At 40.9% G+C, this 19,788-nt stretch overlaps 2 protein-coding genes and 1 long non-coding RNA gene across 5 annotated transcripts in view; 2 read left to right on the forward strand and 1 right to left on the reverse strand.

The window, feature by feature from the left end:
* Positions 1-17,890, forward strand: part of LOC143694636 (uncharacterized) — a 44,179-nt gene extending 26,289 nt beyond the window's left edge. For both annotated transcript variants that reach the window (XR_013183227.1, XR_013183226.1), the window contains exons 3-5: positions 15,249-15,329; positions 16,843-16,954; positions 17,623-17,890. This is a non-coding gene — a long non-coding RNA (uncharacterized LOC143694636). The remainder of the gene's footprint in view (positions 1-15,248; positions 15,330-16,842; positions 16,955-17,622) is intronic.
* On the reverse strand, positions 255-11,438 carry ATP6V1G3 (ATPase H+ transporting V1 subunit G3). The gene is made up of 3 exons (XM_054638533.2): positions 11,295-11,438; positions 3,923-4,023; positions 255-692 (listed from the first exon to the last, which is right to left on the reverse strand). Exons 1-3 carry the CDS (start codon positions 11,374-11,376, stop codon positions 519-521), a joined length of 357 nt encoding a protein of 118 aa, XP_054494508.1. The 5' UTR covers positions 11,377-11,438; the 3' UTR covers positions 255-518.
* Positions 17,891-17,955: 65 nt separating the features above from the next.
* PTPRC (protein tyrosine phosphatase receptor type C) overlaps positions 17,956-19,788 on the forward strand; it is a 75,818-nt gene continuing 73,985 nt past the window's right edge. For both annotated transcript variants that reach the window (XM_077182095.1, XM_077182096.1), the window contains exon 1: positions 17,956-19,743. The gene's annotated coding sequence lies outside the window, so the exon portion shown is untranslated. The remainder of the gene's footprint in view (positions 19,744-19,788) is intronic.

The raw sequence follows: 19,788 nt of genomic DNA on the forward strand, positions 1-19,788 counted from the left end.
TAGCATAGAAAAATTGAAAATGCTTTGACCTATTATTTTTGACCAAAATCAAATGTTCCTGTATGGTCCATAGCCTGACCACTCCATGTGTCAGAAGAAAAACAGAAATGTTCCATTTTTGTTTTTTGGGATATTCTATTTCACATGACTTGAAGTGCAGTAAAGATTAGGATAAACAGACTTTATGCAACATAATATCCAAGTACAGAACATTTTATAAGACAAAAGGAACAAGACTCCCACTGAAAACCTGCTGGTGTCAAATAATCATTTATTTTGCTGTTGTTGACTTGTCCCTGCCTAAATGACAGGGGCTTAGCCACAGGAAACAATATTCCAACAAATGCTTGTGAAACCCTGTATAATTCTTGTCACATCAAAAGCCTGTGTGAAATTGTGTGCTTTTGGCTTCAGTGCTCTTTTTTTCTCACACATACAGAAACAATACATGAGAAAGTATTTATACTTATCAAGAAGGAAGGCTACTTTGCTTTGCAAACACAGCACATCAATGAATCTTAAACTGCAGGTCTGAAGTTTGGGTGAACTTCAGGGCTGATGTCAAATATTGTGCTCAAGAGTTTTTTCATCATGCTCTCCATGTTCCTGTGGTAGCTGCTTGTGAGGTTTCGGATGGCTTCTGTTGTTTGCTCTTCTATTTTGGCAGAGAGGTTACCTTGGGAGCCCATTACCTGAAAAGCAGAAGACCTCTAAGCAAAATGAGAGGCTCTATATAACCATGTTTATTGTACTTTTCTTCATCATGTAGCACAAGCATAACACAAACACATCTTAGTGCTTCTGAACAGTGACGGTTTGATCTGGGTTCAACTGGAGGCATAAAAACAGGATTAAAGGCAACTCTCATATGCTCATTAGCAATGGGAATCTCCCTATGTAATGAAAGTTTCCAAGCTCGCTGTGGGAAAAACATTGTGTATGTTTTGTCTTTTATATGGCTCATTTTAATTTGTTTTCTATTTTAATGACTAGGCAGCTAAGTTCTATCACTGTGTGCCTTCATCTGGCCTCACTGAGAGTGCCTGTGAGTGCAGCTAAGGACCAAACATGGAAAAGCCTTCCTGAAAATGCATAATTACAGTTTCAGAGTACTTGAAATGTCTTCAGCAGTTAGTGATGTATAACCCTCAACAGGCCTCAGACAAGGTCTTTTAATGTTACATTTTCTTATCTGGCGAAATACCAGACAGCTTCTGGCACACTTAATATCAGGACATTCGCTTAGAATTTAATTGACTCTGGACTCACTGAACATTTTAGCAAGGTTATGTTATAAACAGATGCACACGTTCCAAATCTGTGACTTTGCTCCCTCCTCCCCCACTGCCCCAACATCCCTTGAATTCTTCCCTTATGGAAAAGTCCTTCAGATACCAGCAGAGAAATTGATTTCCAGCTAAAGAATTCCATGTGGAGAGAAGAAGACATTTCTGCATGCTGGCAGAGTAAGAAAGGAGTAAGTAACATATTGTTCTTGTTCCTGCCATGGTTCTCCGGGGTGGACTAGCAGGTGGAGCTTAACTGTGGTATATTAGTGGGGTACCTAGAGCATGACCAGAAACAAGGGAGGGGTCATTGACTCTATTTTCCATGTGGTTTCAGCCGAAATTAGCCCTTAAAAGAAGGAAAAGCATCTTTAGCATAGGCCACCTTCCCTGTTCTGTTTATCAGTACCTAGCAACGTAGGAAGACATTTGTCCATAATCCACATGTAAACCATTTTTCAGTTTGGAAGAAATGTAGGTTGTAGACATAATAATAAGTATTGGGAAAGGATTATAGTTTTCTATAATATCTATTTTTAGCTGACATTTTATTATAACTTTTAGACAAGTTGCAAGGGTTGCGTGTGGGAAAGGTTGTACAGCTTAGACCAGATTTATGGAACTGAATTTTTCCACTGGGGAAGTAACTTTCTAGAGATCCCAGATGGTTGCATGTTATCCAGCGACTAAATACTTCTGAAAAGCCTCAAGAAAAGTATTATAATTTTAAGAAGAGCCTCTGCAGATCCGCTCTCTCGGCTCATGCTAATATTGTCATTTGAGATAGTAAACTCTTACACTTCTATGTGTTTTACCTCTCTTCTTCAGCTTCTGAATTTGAGGACTTTTTCTTGCAGAATGCAGGCAATGCTCTGCTTGGTTTATGATTTTTGCTGACCTTGAAGGTTTTCCCCTTATTTTTCCCATACAGGTTTTATGCTAGTGTAATTTCAAAGCTGCTAAAATATTACATTGGCAATTTCAAAGCTGCTAAAATATTACATTGGCTCAGAAGCCACAAGAAAATTCAGAACTAGGCTGCACATCTCCAGAGTTAGGTGATCTCAATGAATGAAAAAGCAAAATTGGTTTGAGATCCAGGCAAAAAATTTCACATGTTTTGAAAAAAGATTTTGCATATTGTCATTTTAACCTCGATCTTTATTTTGTTGTTGTTGTTGTTCTTAATTCTGGATAGATATGAAGCCTCTCATAGTATGAGAAAATTTCTGGCTGTTTGGATACAAGAGATGCAAAGTAGGAGGAAGGATGGCATTAGAGGAGACTGTGACAGAGAATTAAAAATCCTGGGGTCCAAATACCCTAGAAAGTAAACTGAACCAGGCATCAGAGCTCCCCCTTCACTGGAGCTCCTGGCTGCCTCCAGACACAGGTTAATAATGATGGCATTTGTCTGGGAAGGTGAATGTTCAACATAATGGGGTCAGGGAATGTGGAGGAGGACTGCAAGGATCTTGTACAACATGCTGTCATTTGAGGAGCAATATGTGCTCTGTCCTGCTCGTGTGAAACCTTCCGTCAACAAATAGTGGCCTTTCCCTGCAGCTTTAATTTGGTTGTGGTGAAAAAAATGGAGTTCACAAAAAAGCAACATCTTTACTCTTCTGCTATCAAGACCTAAAACGAGAGCTCTGGCTTTGCTGAAAAGGTGAACAAATGTTAGAGGTATTTATACTTTATTTTGGTGTCAATAAACAACAGAAACTGTACACTTTAGACATTTTTATCTGGCCTGCCTGTGTGACAGTGTGTCTGGGGGTTGGCAGGGTATGATACCAATACTTCGTGTATATAGATGTTCCTAAGGGTTGTGATCCCTGCCAGAAAATGTTTTATGTGAAGTGTGACTGAAATGACAGGTTGGTGAAACAGATTTTGTTTGACCTCTTTGGCTTTTTTTTTTTGCTTTTTGTGTCTGCTTTTGCACAAAACTTTCCTTGTCATTACATGATACAACCTGGGGGGAAAAAAACAAGACCAAGAATGTAGGAGGAAGGTTGCTTGGTGAAAAGAGAATGGTTTGTGAATTTCATGGAAATACTAGAGAAAAATGCAAGATGCCATAAATGTATAAAATGGCTTTATTCAGATAGGAAAATATTGAGTCAGACCACTTTTACTATAGAAACAGTGAAAACCTCTAAAGTTTTGGTGACTTCAATTGACAAGGGATGCAGTATTATATGTAATAAAAAGAGACAGCTGAAGTGGAACAGAAATGGAAAGAAACATTTTAAACTTTTGTTTTTACTGACACAGCTATGTTACTGAATCCTCCAGTTTCAGGACAGGAACTAGGTCTGTCTGTGGTTATAGAAAAAGGACCCAAAAGTATTTTTCCTTAAGGGACATATGTCTTCAAAGCATAAACATGAACCAAATATGGAATCTGGACCATTTTAGTGGTGAATGTCCACAATTTCTTCTACAAATGCATTCAAAGCCTGTGAAAAAGTCCAAATGAAGCATATAGACACTGCAGATGACACCCCTGTGTTTAATCAGTATGGCCACACTGGTTTGCAGGAGTCTCCAGGTAATACTCTTGGAAGCAATTTAGTTTACCATTGAGCAGTTTGGTAAGACAAAAGAACACACACAGGTTTCTCACTTACATTTGTTTCCTTGTTTCTAAATTCCTTCTCCCTCTGTAGTCTGTAGTGGTCTATCTCAGCTGTGGCTTCTTCCTTGGCCTGCTTCAGCCTTTTACCCTTTCCTAGAGGGGCAAGAAAGGGGCATTAATTTCATACCTTCCCTGTATCCCCAAAGATGAATCTCTCCAAATCAGAGATCTTTTAGCTGCCATAGTAGAACACTGACTTTGCAGAAAGTCTTGTCCATTGGATTTATTTGCACAAGAATGGTCAGAAGAGACAGTGATTTATTTAGAATACTTTGTGACTGCTAGCCAGTCATGTAAGTGCCCCTCTTCTGAGACCAAATTCCTGTGCAGAAGCACACATCAAGTAAAGAACTTGGTTTGCTGACAACAGAAGTCTTTCTGCAAGTAGACATCTTCCTGCAACACAAATGCATTTTTTTCTAATCACAGCTTGGTGTTTAAATAAATATCTATCTTTTCTTCATCAACAATAGTAGCAGCCAGATAACAGATTTTAGTTGTCACGGATGGGAAAAGACGTTATTCTGTAAGATTTCCTGTATTGATTGGTTGCCAGAATCCCTTCATCCCACACCAACTGGATTCTGCTTAGAGCTGGCAGATATCCAAAACAATGCAAGATGTCTTAACCACTACCAAACTGAGTTGCAACTTTCAAGCTTTGTCCTTTCTTACCCAAGCCTTTTCTACTAACCTTTGTTAAATGCAGAGGTGGGTGACAAGGAGAAGAAGGTCAATTCTTTGCCAGTGCACAGAAACCATGAAAGGGATTAAATTTTTTTTTTCTTTTTATTTTAAACAAGAAGGAGATCTGTAAGGTGACATTTCAGGGTGTAGTGGAAACTAGAGCCTTCTTCCTCACCAGGCTTGCTTACATACCTAAGTTTGTTTGCTGTGAATAGTTTGTTTTAGGTAAAACACTATGGGCTTGTCAAATCAAGAGCATGTAAGTCACTGCAGGACTGGGCATAAGATCCTTCCTGGATCTAGTAGGGTTGTCATGTAAAGAACAAGAGTAAATGGTTTGATGGAAATGTGATGTTTAAGGTTCTACATGAAGGAGCTGGCAAGCTTGTCATAAAAGCTCTGTGGGCTTCTCTGTCATTTATAAAGTCAGTAAAGTTGCATGGAGCTAGGGAGCTCCTCAGGATGCTGCACTACTTTGTGAGGAAACAGTAATTTTCTAACTGTACACCTCTTGCATGAAACGTTGGTATGCTATACTTGATACCTGGGCTGGTGCTGATTTTGGGGGTCTCTTTCTGCTGTACAGCTAGAATTTTAGGAGCGGGGGGAAAAGGTGGCTCCCTTTTCTTAATAGGAGAAATATCTTCAGTGGCTGAAAAACTGCTTAGTTGGTTAAATTAGGATATCACAAGAATGTGAGAGTGGCGGCCTAGGCAGCTGAAAGAGCCATCTTGATCTCTTGTGGCACACTGATTTATTTACTTATGGTAACAACCTATTTAACACCACTGAGCAATAAGAACCTTTTTTTTTTTGGCTCTTAATTCAAGTACAGAAGACAAAAGATACCTTTCCTCCTTTCCTGAAATCCTAGGAAATATTCTCTGTCTAGGCTAGGAAGATGATCATAAATATTTCTCATTTTCTTTCTCCAGGCTGTTACACTGGTTTGGTTGGTTACATCTGAGCTGGGCTTCTCTAGCCTTATCAGGTGTGTCATATAGCAACTTGCTCCCACTGAGCATGGCATAATGAGGAAGCTGAAGCTTGGGAGGAAGACTGTTTTAATACATCTGAGAATCAGCAAAAGCCTGGGTAAAATACCTGATTTAGCAGGAAATTACTTCTCCAGCTGATTGCTCCTTCCAAAATAATTATCTGCAGATGGGTGAGTAGAAGCAGAGAGATGCACAACATGGGAATTACCTTTTAAGTCTTGATTCCTGGACTGTTGGCTTACTGTGGAACTTGGGGGTGGCATGTACACAGGCTTTCTACAGGAAGGAGCAGCCTACTGAGGAACTAGATAGCTTTATAGACTCCCAGTCCATCCGTGCAGGGCTCTCATGGGGGGGAAATTATATTTCTCAGAGTCCTTCTCCCATTGAGCCACTGTGCTTATGTATGAAGAGGCTGTTTTAAACCTAGTGGGTACTTTTCCAGAGTTTGTATTTGTTTGAAAAAGGCTGATTTCCCTCAGCTTCTGCTACTCACTGAATGAAGTGTTGGGACCAGGATGAGTGAACTGACAGATCTGTGTAAGAGCCTGACATAAGTCTGGACAACAAAATTTGGAACCAGGTTCAAGTCTGTATTTTGAAGTTTCCCTTATTCTCCTCTCCAAATTTGGAGCTGATCAGCCTTTTGTAGAGTTTCCACTCTGTAGGAGTGGAGCTGGGGGGTGATTCTGTGGAGCTGGCAGTCAGGGGGAGTGACTACGATGAAGCTTTGCCAATTTCACCAGCTGAGGAACTGGATCTCTATAGCAAATTAAATTATTTCAAAATCAGTGGGATTTTAATTTCAAATTCCATCTGGGGGGCCATCTGTAGTAAATATGTTGCATATTTGGCCACCAGATAGATAAATATATCCATTTAAAATGCAGAAAATGGAAAGATATTAACTATAAAACAACAGTTCAGTTGCCTCTGACAATGTAGATAGTGAACCAACGACTATACATACATGTCAGCTCTTGACAGTGCTCTGGAGTAAGCACAATACATGGGGTGTCACTGGAGAGTGGCAGCCATTTCATTTTTCCATGATGCCTTTAGGATTGGCACAGCAGGAACCTGCTGCTTCCTATTTAATTAAGTGGAAAAGCTGTGAGTAAATTACTGCTAGTCCAACAACGTTGTGGACAGAATCGGCAACTGCCAACATATGCGATGGTGCATATGCTGCACCTGATTAAGTTAAGCAGAAACTAGAGCTTAACCTGCTGTTCCACTAGGGACAAACCAAAATTAATTAATCAGTCTGTTGTTAACCACTTGTCTGCTACTGTAGCTGTGCAATACAGGACTGCCTTTTCAAAGCCTTACTGATCTGCTGGGCTGGTTCTCTTCAGAGCACAGCCAAGCTGAAATCAACCCTTGCACACTGAAGGGTGGCGGAGCACTGAAATTCAGCCAAAATCATGCAAACAGAGGGCAAGAAGTGCTGGAGGATGGGCAAACCAGCCTGGCCCTATGACATTTCCTCAGGATCATAGAGGTGAGGTACAGAAAGCCCCAAATTTGAAGAATTTTTTTGCCACAAAGATCATCCTGTGGTGGCCAGGATTGCTGCTGGCCCTCTGTCCCTCCTTCCTTCCTTGAAGATGGGAGCAGCAAAGCAGCTGTGCTATGCCTGATTTCCTTCTCCACAGCCTATAAATTTTTAGGCATTGTGTTAAATTGACCAAATTTTAAAAAACTTGCTGTGACCAGTCAGCACTGTACAGGATTTTCCTGCCTAACATGGCAAGGTGTTATTAGCATAGAGAAAGGCTGTATTCTTTTTTCTAGGCATTTCTGTGATATTCATGAAACACTTTGCTCTGGTTAAATCTACAAGAACTGGTGTCTTTTAGGTTGCTGGAGTTTTTTAGATCTTATAAGAAAGACAGTGGGAGGCAAAAATGTTGCATTCTAATTTGTTCAAACACTAAGTTATCTTAATTTCCAAAAACTGCAATGCTACAATTGGAGTTTTGTTTTCAAACATATCATGTAGGCTCCTAGCTGACTTTCTGCATAGAAATCAAGTCATTTGAAGAAGCTGCCAAAAATTAATCATATTTTCTTAAAATAGAACCATTTCAGTTGTCTTTGCTAAATTGTCTGGAAAATGGGATTTGGGGATGTGCATTGTGAGAAAACTATTTTGTACTTTTAATAAAATAGAATAGAGGCAGCTGAGCATTATATACAGCTTTCTCAGTCGATAAAATATGTCTTGGATATTGTCCAAGAGAGCGCCATGGATATAATTGTGTTTACAATATCTTATTTTGATTAACATTTGGTTTTAATTTGATTTTCTATAATCTTTCATCTGAGTTTTCTTTTTATTAGGCATGAGAAATTCAAGGGAATATGTAAAAATCTATAGGAGAACGAGTTTTGCTAAGCACAGTGTTCATGACACATTTGTTTCCTTTGTTTTACCCAAAAGGATTTTCAGGAACTGATGTCTTGGCACTGACAATGCTCAGTTATTTCTGGGATCCAAATTGTGCTTAAAGTAAAAATGATAGCTAAAGCAGCACCATGTTCAAATGGTCAAAGGACTGCAGACTGGTTTGGCTTGTGTTTAATCAGTCTAATAATTTCAGCCTTGCATGTGTTCATTAAATTAATTATTGAAAATATTAATACATTTTCAGGTATAAATGATATCAGCTAATGATATCATGCCAGGAAAAAGGGTATTGAGCAAGGAGTAAGAAAAAGCATGTATAGAAGAATTTTAGCATTATATTTTTGTTTTGTTTTGTGTGTATCAATATAATTTTATTAGCTAATTTTTTCAGTTAATTCAAGTGGCTTTTGCATTACTAACAACTGCACATATGTCAGCAAAACCTAGGCCCATTAACTGTTTATATACAATATTATGTGTGTTCACACTACATTTTGATTGGTTATGTGAGTATCAACTGTAAACATGGAAGGCTTTGCATCAGGGTAGTGTTGCTAGTCCCATTTCCTTGCAAGTGCCTGTTCCTGGTGTGTCCCAGGAACAAGCTGCCAGCTGCTGTCCCAGTGCCAGCACAGCAGCCAGACCCGTGGTGCAGTGGTGTTGTGCAATGCCTGCTTGGGGTGACAGAGCAGGTCACAGGGCTGGGAGGGCTCAGTGCTTTCCCTGGCAGCCCAGAGCTGCAGAGCAGGCCCTGAGCAGCACCTGCTGATCCCAGCTGGTGCCAGGTGGATCTGAGCTGCCCAATCTGAGGTGAAGCAGCACCTCCCTCCTTGTTCCACCCAGCTGAGTGTGCACAGGTCAGCCAACTGCACTGCACAGATCTGTTGCACTTCATGTATTGCCTTTCAGCTTAGCTTTTATGCTCAGAGACAAACTCTGCAATCCTTTCTTTTGATCTAACTGCAGAATCAATGTGGGGAAGACACTGCTGAAGTAACCCCAACTCAGAACAGCCAGACTTGTCTCTAGAAGAATCCCTTTTGCCCTTGTCCCACAGTATTTAACTTATGCTGGCATAGTTATCTAAGGTGGTGTAGTGACAGCTATGAAAAATACTTAAATCAAGGACAACACAGGCAGTTTGTTTTGTAGCTTCAGTGCAAACTTCTTGCAACGTTGAATATAATGGTTGTCTAGGTATATTTATGCTGATTATCTATAGATTACCTATAATGCTTGGTTTAGAACAAAATCCAGGGTGGATTTATTTAAACTTTGCCCCTGATGTGCTAATTTTGGAAATTCTTGAGGTTCTTCATGGAATCACACTGAAGTGCTGAGGCTGGAAGGAGTCCATAGAATACATTCCCTGATGGAAGCAAGGGCAGCTTGACTGGGGCCATATCCAGTGGGTTTTGAATGTCTCTGAGAATGGAGATTCCCCAGCCTCTGGGCAGTCTGTTGCTCCCTCACAGTCACTGGGTTGTTTTCTTATGTTTACATTTGTGTATTGAAATTTTAATTTTGCTTAATAATTTTTATAAATGCAAAAAAATAATTGTGATCTTAAAAGTAATAGAAAAGAAAGCTAGTGATGATATATTTTTACTCTGAATAATTTTACTGATAGCAAAATTCTTAATTGCTGTTTTTCTGTAACTGGTTAATAACTCCTACTGGTGGGTTAGTGTTGAGGTGAACACTGGCAGTGGTTTAATTCAAGTTTCTGACTCAAAGGGTCTGAAGATACTTTATCTGTAAGAAATCATGTTCTTATCACAAGCACTCCAAATGAGGCTGAGATGGTGACAAGGGAGTGTGTCTTTTGCAGAGTAGAGTAAATGCATCCATAACTGTGTCTGGATTCTGCAAGACATGATTCTCATTCATCTTTGGTTATCACTTTTATGTTATAATTACTCCTTTTATTTTTGGAGTTTCTTAATTTAAGAAGCTTCCTTTTTAACTGACCATTATAGAAAAAGTTAAAGTGACTTTACAACACAAACAAAATTAAAGCAACAAAAAAAGCCTCAAACCCAAAAGTAATCCACTTCAAGCTAAGGCCTGATTCTGCAGTCTGTGTTCAGGCCAAACTCCTCCTCCTTCCACTGAGGCTGTGCCTTTCCAGGTAATGTGCTCTCTTGATTTGAGGAGCAGTGTGTTTCCTTTGCCCTGCATGAGAAGGGAAAAACCATCCCTCCCAGAGCTCCTAGTTTGGCTGTGTAAGAGGTCAAAACACTACTTAACTATCCTTTGCCTTCAGGTTTCTGCCTGAGAGTTCTGTTTTATGAAGGTGGGAGGATTTGCTTTAATCTCTGTTGTGTCTGCAAGGCACAGGCAGTGCCTGGGTGCTTAGGGAGGGGACTTGCCTTTCTATTTATTTTTGTGTGCTGCTGTACAAATTGATACATCACACTAAAGATTAATGAGCATGCAACAATGCTGATTCATGTGTAGAAGGGATATGGAAACTACACAAATTATTCTGTTGAGCTTCCATTCCTCCCTGGAAAACAATATTCCTTTATTGTGCTCTTGCTCCACATGACATCATTGTCATCCATTTTCTTTGCATTCTGCTGCTGGTTTCTGAAGCAAGATCACTCCAGAAAACAGTATTAATGTTTCAGTGCTAGTGCAGGTCAATGACTCATGTGGTTGTACCTGCACTCAGGAGAATAATTGCTTGTACCATGTAATAAAACTTCTGTGAATGATCTATTACAGTACTGAGAGTGCTCATGGTTTTACTGTGACTTTGATTACTATCAGGGTGTTGAAGTCTCCCCTTAGTTTTCATATAATTTTTTGAAGCCCAGCTTCAATTAGGAGACAAGTTACTGGATTTTGCAAGTAAAGAGGAAGACTAAAAAAATCATAGCAAAACCTATTAAGAAAAGTAAAGAGTTTGGAGTCTAGTCCTCCAGAGCTGGCAGTCAAAGGCATGTAAGATTTTAATTTAAATAGCAAGGCAGTAATGGCATTAACAACACTGAGATAAAGGAAGAACAAATGCAGCTGACAGGATGAATATAACAAAGAAAACATTTTTTTTTTAATGTAATAAGGCACATGTACACGTAGACACAAGCACAGGGGATTTTAAGCAAACTCTGAATATTCAGGTCTGAGTAAGCGCCTGGCTGCAGCCAAGGCACAGCACTAGTGCATGTATACAGATGAAATAATCTTTTTCTGTGAGCTACTGTAATTCTGAAGGGCTTGCACTTGAGAAGTACAGTAAAACCAGGCCAACTACTTACTTTTTTTGGCTTCCTCCAGTTTGTCCTTGGCACGTTTTTCTGCCTGCAAAAGCTGCTGGATTCCCTGAGACTGGCTGGTCATGCTGCTTGCTGGGGCTGGTGAACTTCTGTGGAGACTGGAGCTCAGAGGGAGTTTTATACAGCTGCCAGGCTCTTCCTTGTGTTTTTTGTTCTGTGTGTTATTGCAACAAGCTTCCAGATTGTACCAACCCAGCTGGCTGTGCCTGGATTGCTGCTGGGCACACAAGCCTGGGAGTGCAGTCAGAAAAACACAGCAGTGAGGCTGAAGGGAATGTCCTCCTCTCCTCAGGGTCACAGAAAACTTGAAGTCTCTGATTAACAGATTTGGGCAAAAAAAAGCACTTCAAATGGCTTGCACTTTAATGGGGATTTTTTTTCTTTTTTAGACTCCTATTTCTGAAGCAGAATACAGTTAATCTTGTCTAGGAACTGAGGGGAAAAATATTTTCTTGGCATTTCCTTTAAATAAAACTTCACCTCAAAGTGAAGAATCAAGTTCAGTCAACAATTAATTTTGGTTGAACACCAAGAACTGCTTGCAGGCTTCTGTTTAATGTTACTTCTTAACACTACTTATTAGGGTTTTCACTCTAAAAAATATTTAATAGGAATTAATTTACTGGGGACTAAAGTTTAAAAAAGCATTTAAGGATTGAGGTATGCTCTGCCTTGTAATCTGCCATGATGGAGGTGAGTGGAGACGAGATGGACTGAGAAACTCTGGGATTAGCTCTAAGATCCAGACTCTTGCAAGGTATGAATGGTGGGCTAGGTTTTACTTTCAAGTCATAATGCACACAACAGTCAAATGAATGCCCGTGCATGGCTGTAAATGCACATCCCATTCCCTACAAAAGGAAAGAATGGTTGGTGAGCTACTGCATGAGAAAGCAGCATGTTCATCTTCTGAATCCTCATTAAAAAAATCCCTCCTGTTACAGGTACTTCAGCCATTGCATAAGAGAGAGACATGCCATGTTGCATAATTAAGATAAATTTATTTTTTGTGAAAAAATACAGCACGAATAAAATATATTTATTACAGGTTCTTGATAAAGCTCTGCCAGGACTGGAGATCACCTCCTGATATAAAAGTTTTTTCATGTTGCAATTTTATAGACATAGTTATAGATTTATACATGTGATATGATTTCTGCATATATTATACATAAAATACATTTATATAAAATTATTTGGTGCTCTCTGTTAATGGCTCTTATTTTAGGGCCCTTTCTTTTCTGGGGCTTCCCAGGGCAGCAGTGTCATGCTGCTACTTTGCTGTGCTGACCCTGATGAGGAAATGTGTACTACATGAAGTAGGCTATGAAGTAGGCTATGAGGTCGTTTTTTTGCCCTGCCAAATAGCTTTAGGTTTGAGAGAAAATGGAAGGAGAACCCTCTGGTCCTATTATTGTCTTTGGCAGTGCCCTGAACGACAGCAGCACTGAGACCTGGAAAAGGAATTTGTTTTGTTTTCTGTTCTATTGTTTCTGCGCTATTGCAAGGTCAAATTTCACTCAAGCTCCGCCTTTCTTACAGTGTATCAAACGCTGAGTTTATTTCTTTATCCAGAAGCTGTGTGAGATGCCAGCTCATCTCCAGCACTGAAATCAGAGGTTCACTCTAACTGCAGGACAGCAGACATGGCACTGTTTTTAGAAGATTTTAATGCATAGCCTTGAAGTTTATTTTATTCAGACACAGAAGAAATGATGATCAATTCTACAGAAAATGTGGAAACTGTAGGGTTAGGAAGCCATTTGCCACTGCGATTCAGCTACCAGCGATATTACTGACAGAGAAAAGCAGAAGTGGAAAATGAAAGTAAAAAATGAAGAGATCTGGTTTACTTGGGGCAGCAAACTTGAGCTCAGAACTTTAAAGCAGAAGTTACTTAAAAATTAAATAGGAAGTGGAAATGTCAGGCTTGTCTCAGACATCAAAAGTAAATCCCTTTCCAGGCAAGGGGTCTCGTCAAGCAAATCTCACTGCTGCAAGAAATGTTACAAAACTACTGGCAAATTAAACTGCTTCAGTTTCTGGACTTGGCTGAAAGCATTATGGGTGAGACCTTTTGAATTTTCAGAGCAGTTCTCAATAATTATAGTATTTGGGCATCACTAATGATCTGAATTTTGACATTTACAATCTATTAATTAATATTTCACAGAAAATGATTTTACATGATGAATTTTTAAGGAAAAAAGATACAATCTTCAAGAGACTATAAGGTTCTTCCATTATGAAAAAATTAATATATTCCTTAGGCAGGTCATTTGAGCTGCACATGTCACAGTTCACACTTTAAATATTTTTCTGAATTTAAAAAAAGTCTCAGTTTATAATTTTCCTTGTGGCTTGTTTCAATGCAGTGGGGTGGCATGCCATGCTGGCCCTAATGGCATCAGGCAGGTACTGGCACACATCTGCAGGGGAGAAGATGATAATTTATTTTGGCTGGTGCTCATACACATTTTGTTAGACTGCACACGAAGTACTGCCACTTAGAGCTAATTTCAAAGCTTGTCTGATGATGTTGGCGATGACCTCAGACTATGCTGACATGGCACCTCTATGTATCCCACCTCATGGATAATTCATTAAAATAAAGTAGGTTAAGCCATGAACTGGCCAAACAGGCTCCTACTTCATCACACAAACCAGTAAGAAACTTCTCTGTGTTGTAGTTGCTGGCTTTCTTTCCAAGTCAGACTCATTCAATTAGAAAAGAGAAGCTGATGTGGTGACTGGTGATGGGGGCAGGAGAGGTGTTACCAAAGTGAGAGAGGGCAGAGAAAGGAGTTTTGGTTTTTTTTAAGTCTCTTTTTTCTTCTCAGCATTTTGTCTATCTATCTTGGCCTCCAGAATTTCCTGAGCCTTTTCTGATTATCCCAACAGACAGAAAGGGAAAAATGGGCTCAGTTCTGGCATTCTTACTCCTTCAAAGCAAAGCTGTAGAACAAGAGCTCTTGAAGAGTGTTACAAGGGATAAGAGACCCTGCTGAGCTCTCCCTGCTGACCCACAGCTTGAACAGCAGAAACACTCTAAATCAGGCATTTAGAGTTTAGATGTAGGCTGTGCAGCTGCTATTTTATCTCTGCAGTGGGAAGGCCAGGGCCAGTGGCTGAATTCACCCCAGGTAATTCAGATTATTTGGAAAAAATCTGTTTGCTGTAACTCAGATTGAGCCTTATCTAGCATGAGTTTACCACCTTCTCAATCCACCTACTATTGAGCAGCAAAGGTAGTGCTGTGGCATCCTTTTATTGTGGTTTAAGTGTGTACAGACTCTCCTGTATGTAGGAGGGCAGCAGGCAGAGTTTCCACTGAAACGTGTTGAACTTGAAGGTCTCCCAAGCACTGTCTCTGTGGCTGTACTTCCCAAGGCAAACACTTTTGAAATCTCTTTTTTTATAATTAGGAACCAAATTCTTTCCAAATGAGCTGCTATGACAGCTAAGTAGCACACTCTGCTCAGGCTGCAGACATTGATTCACTGATAAAGCCTTAAGATCAGCAGCGTGTCAGGCAGGGCAGCTGCCTCGGGTGCTTTTATGGGTCTGAGTGCCTTTTGTTTCGTTGCTCTAGAAAGGCCTAGGTGAGGAAAAGCAGGGTGCACACCTGCATGGCTTCTGCAGCACAGTGGGGACTGTTCCTCCTGAAAATAGAGCACCTTCTGATGCAGTAGGATCTGTCAGGCTGAGGAAGAGAGAGGGGCTTCTGTTAGCATCAATAGCAAAAGGTCTTTGTACACAAATTGGTAAGTTTACAGTGAAAACCATCACACATATCTGAAAATTCTGGCCTTTTCTCTCTGAATTCAAAACCCCTGTTTGCTTACATTAGATGAAAAAGTTGTGAACTTTGTACTGACGTTGTAATTATGTCTGCAAGCTAAGATTCTTGCTGCAGCCATTTTCTCACACTGACAGTTTCACTCTGATGACATCACCACAGCTGACTTCAGCAGCCTGAATTTCACGCATCAGCCTGAAAAATATGGGAACAAAAAGGTACGTAAAGATGAATAAATATTAAAATATTGCTAGAGGCAGCTTGCTGCCACACTGCGTGGGTGAGCTTATTGACTGCTAGCCAAGTCTGCAACACAGCTCCAGCTTCAACTGGTGTGGTACTCTGATGACCCCATATTGAACACATACTTTAAACCAGCTCATATTTTTCCTAAATTTGGCCTGTGTCTTAATGGAAGTAATTTTTTTTTGCAACTATAGGAGGTTTCACATTCAGAGACAGCCAGTCTGAGCTGGATATTGAATTAATTTTCCTTAAAATCTCTTCAACATCCAGGAGAAAAGAATAAAGAAAGTGTCCTTTTAATAACTCTCACTACCCATGTGAAAATTTAGGTAGAGCAAATATTAATTTTCAAAAGTGCAAAAGAAACTGCAGCAGAAAAAAAGCCATAGTTTCTGTGTCTGTAACTTCCAGGTTAATTTATAATTTCACTGTCATTATGGTTGTGATTATTTCCTATTCTCAGTTTATGGTGTGATCACCTCAGCCAGTAAATCCCCAGCCAGCAGATCACATACTCCCCCACAGTGGCATGGAGGAGAGAATCACAAGAGCAACAGTGAGAAAATGTGTGCGTCATGGTATAAAAGCAGTTTTAAAATGAGGGGAAAGGGTAGGAGGACACAAACTGACCAAAAAGAAGTCACTTCTGACCTCCTACAAGCAAAGCAGTGCCTAGTCAGCCTCCAAAGAGGGAGTACTGAGAAAGGGCCAAACCCCAGTTCTGTGGCTGAGCTGGCACTATGTGACATCCAGCACCCCTTTGGTCAGCCCGTGGTGCTGTCCTGGCTGTGCCTGCTCCCAGCCTCCTGCCAGCCCCATGGGGCACAGAGCTGAGGAGCAGAGAAAGCCTTGACACCCTGCAAGCCCTGTTCAGCAACACCTCCAACACTGGTGTGCTATCAGCACAATTTGAGGTGCAGGTTGCAATGAAGCAATTAACTCCATCGCAGCCAGCCCCAGCACACAGCTTCATTTCAAGGAGTTTTCTTTTTCCTTTCCCCAGTGCAGCTATTTGCTGTCTTCTTTCCCATTCTTCTGCACCATGACAGTGCCTCCTCCCTTACTACATCCTCTCTATGATTCTTCACATTGCTACGTTTCCCAAAAGAAGTTGGTAACGTCATCAGTGTGTTTGTGCACCCAGGCAGGCAGGGAGGGGAAGTGGGGAGCCATGAAAGTATATTTTAAACTGTGTAGGCTAACCAACAACTCATATCCGTGTCACAGCTCAAAACTCACTTGAAGAAAACTGAGTGTACTATATCAGAAAAGTTCAGCTGTCTCAATTTAGACTTGACAAGATCAACAAAGATACCACAAAGAAAATAGTTCAACTTTTCAGCCTAGAGGAGCTGAACCTGTGGTCCTCTGCGTTGTACTTAAATGCTGTTGCTTTGTGTATAGCTTAAGGTTTTTTAATCAATTTTCTAACTTGTAACAATATCTTAATTTTCTACTCAGTCTTTTCATTGTATTTCATTCCAGCTCTGAGCAACACCAGCTTAAACTAAAAGTGAGAAAAAGGAGTAAGAATTTCCTTTCTTGTAGTGAAAGTATTAACACCTCAATAGGAAGAAGGAAAGCTTTATTTGGAAAGGTAAGAGAGAAAAGATGGGATGGAAAAAATGAGAAATACTGGCAACCTTTCCCTTAAGACTAGAGTAGAAGCTGCTTTAGCTAAGGTAGTCTGTAAATTTTCCTGATGTTATTCTGATAGAATTCTGAAGGTGAATGGGGTCTTTTTCTCCTTACTTTGTACAATCAATTTTTAATTAGTGCTCCTAAACATTAACATGTACATGTATTTGTGTTAGTACATGTGAGTACTGAGATTTAAAAATCTCTACTCCACCACTTTCCAGTCACCTCTACGATTTTTGGTGTAATTAAAAAAATAAAAATAGAACTTATCCTCCCTTTTTAAAAGAAACCAGAATATTAACTAATTTTAGCCTATCCACCACTTTACATCACGTCTCTGGTATTTCTGTTTCTCTTGCTTGTCATGTGGCTGTAAGAGTAGTGAGTCTTGTCTCAGGCAGTTCCTCATTTTAGAGGGGGAAGGATTTTTATTGTCAAGCCTTCATGCAAACACTTTTTTTTTTCCTTCCTTTTTTTGCCATTCTCTTGGTATCTCGTAGGGACTTGGGTTTTCCACTGCAGAAGGTAGTTCTGCGGAGGAGATCTCTGTATGATTTAACGTAGAGCCTCTTACAGGCTTGAAAAGAAGGTCAGAATTCACGATTAGTTCTGCTTTTCTTTCAGACACTTCACTCGCCAGTACCGGCAGAGCTTATGAGGCCAAGCACCACTACAGCGTGTTAAACATGTCCGGAAGCCTGGCTGCCCACACGGCTGCGTGCGGGGCCATGGCTGCGCCTCCCGCCTCGCCTTCCCCTGCCCCGGGCGCCCTTCCCGCTTGGCCACCGCCTGGGGCCGGCCTGCTGGGGAGGAGCGGGCAGGGAGGGCAGCACCCTGGGGAGGAGCGGGCATGGAAGGCAGCCTGGGGCCGGCCTGCTGGGGAGGAGCGGGCAGAGAGGGCGGGCAGAGCCGCGGCCGGACCGGGCTGCAGGCGCTGGGAGCGGGGTGGGAGCGGAGCCGCCGGGGAAGCGGGACCCTCACAGCACCTCCCTGCGGGAAGGGGCAGCCTGGGCTCCGAACTGCGCTTCAGCCCGGGCTTGTTTGAAATTCTCCTTGGCGTGGGATGGGAAGTAACAGGAGTGGTGATCCAAAGATAGGTCAGAGGTGGTGGGTGTCATTGTCCTGGAAGTGGAATAGACTGAAAAGGTGCATTTCTGACAATAATTGTGATTACAAAGGTGAACCATGGAGCCTGGGCCACCATGGGAGAGCTCCCTGTGGGCCTCCCTCACAGCTCCTGTGCGGGGAGTTTGGCTCTGTATTTCTGTGGTTATGGCACAAAAGTTCTAGGGTCAAACTTTGTCTGGGAGAACAAAGAGGAACAAAAGATTTTATAGAAGAACATTTTGGAAGGTCCTTCTCTATCCCAGGGAATATTTTCAGGCTCTGCAGAGAGCCACAGGGTTTTTGCTATCACACAGCATTTAAAGGAGAGCCTCACTGCTGTCTGTGCTATTTTGAAGTCATATCAACAACGAGCTGAATGACTTAAAAAATAAATATTTTTAGTATTAAATGGAACTTCATTTACATATAGTTAATGTTAATATGAAAAGTTTGCTCTAGTAAATATGTGGTCTGGTAGGAGCTGCTGGAAAAAAAATAAAGGCAAATTATTATCAATTTGGCAATTCTGAGCAGCTGCCTATTTTATCTTTGAAATAAATGCCTGGATTTTTTTTTTTTTTGAGAAAAAAAATGAATTCGGCTACTATGAAAGCACAGAAGTATTCTCTCTATTTCTGTCTGAGGATATTGTGAATATTTGCACTGCTCTTTTTTGATGCTATGGGTAATGGCAGAAGCAGCATGGATTAAACCTTTCTCACAGAGCATGGCATAGGCTGTAATAGAAGTCTCTCAAAATAAAAAATCATTGCTTTGAAAAACCTCAAAAGATACATTAAAAAAAGAGGCTTCATGCTTATGGGTATGGTAACCCTTGATAAAAGGCTACACAGTCTTGGCTCTCAAAACACTCTTGAAATTAAATTAAAACCATTGAAATTCTTTAGTAAAGGCCTAAGAAGTGATAGCTTTTATTCTGTCAGTGTGCCCTACTGGATCTTTCCCTTCCAAGCCACCTGAGATCCTCTTAATAGCAGAGATGATTGTAGATATGTGTCCCAGAATCCACAACATTACAGCAGTTCATCTGTCCATTTCCCTTCTCCCCTTTTTTGAGGTAGGGGTGAGCGCTGTATGCAAAGTACTGAGAGTCTCAGAAATTACTCTTTTTCTGCCTCTTTCTGGCCACTTGACTCCTCTTCGCCTTCAGAACAAAACCAGCTCTGCTTTCCTGAAATAAGCTGTGTCAGTACACAGCCATTGCTGCGTTTTGCCCATGCCAGCAGCTCCCTCTCAGTGCTGCTGCCCAGGGCCTCATGCTGAGTGGGACCTTCAGGCAGGTTTCTGCCCCAGCTGCAGGTGCAGCACTGCAGCCCTTTTGCTGGCTCATACAGCCGTGTTTTTAATGAATCCCACATGGGAAGAAGAGGAACAGACGTGGTGATGAAAAGACAAGGCTTTCACCTTGCGAGCTTCAGTGGGGTGCAGGGGCTCACCTACATATGTCAAATAAATGTTGTGGTACAGTGTCAAGTGGGGATGTTGTGCAAACTGACTGTAATAGCAACAGGTTGATACTTTTTTCATAATGTGCATATTATGTCCCAAATACTCCAGGAAAAAACCCCAAAAGGAATGTGTGCTGTTTACCCTGGGGACTGCTCTGAAGCATTACTGGTAAAGCATATCATTTCCTTGAAATTTCCAAGTATAAATTACCCC

Source organism: Agelaius phoeniceus, chromosome 8 (assembly GCF_051311805.1).
Source record: "Agelaius phoeniceus isolate bAgePho1 chromosome 8, bAgePho1.hap1, whole genome shotgun sequence".
Taxonomy (NCBI): Eukaryota; Metazoa; Chordata; class Aves; order Passeriformes; family Icteridae; genus Agelaius; species Agelaius phoeniceus.

Bases quoted from the DNA above. Each gene is read 5' to 3' on its own strand.
- ATP6V1G3 (XM_054638533.2), bottom strand. From the start codon at position 11,376: ATGACCAGCCAGTCTCAGGGAATCCAGCAGCTTTTGCAGGCAGAAAAA. The intron at 4,024-11,294 runs GTAAGTAGTTGG...TTGCCCCTCTAG, and splicing joins ACTGGAGGAAGCCAAAAAAA to GAAAGGGTAAAAGGCTGAAG. The intron at 693-3,922 runs GTAAGTGAGAAA...TCTGCTTTTCAG, and splicing joins TTAGAAACAAGGAAACAAAT to GTAATGGGCTCCCAAGGTAA.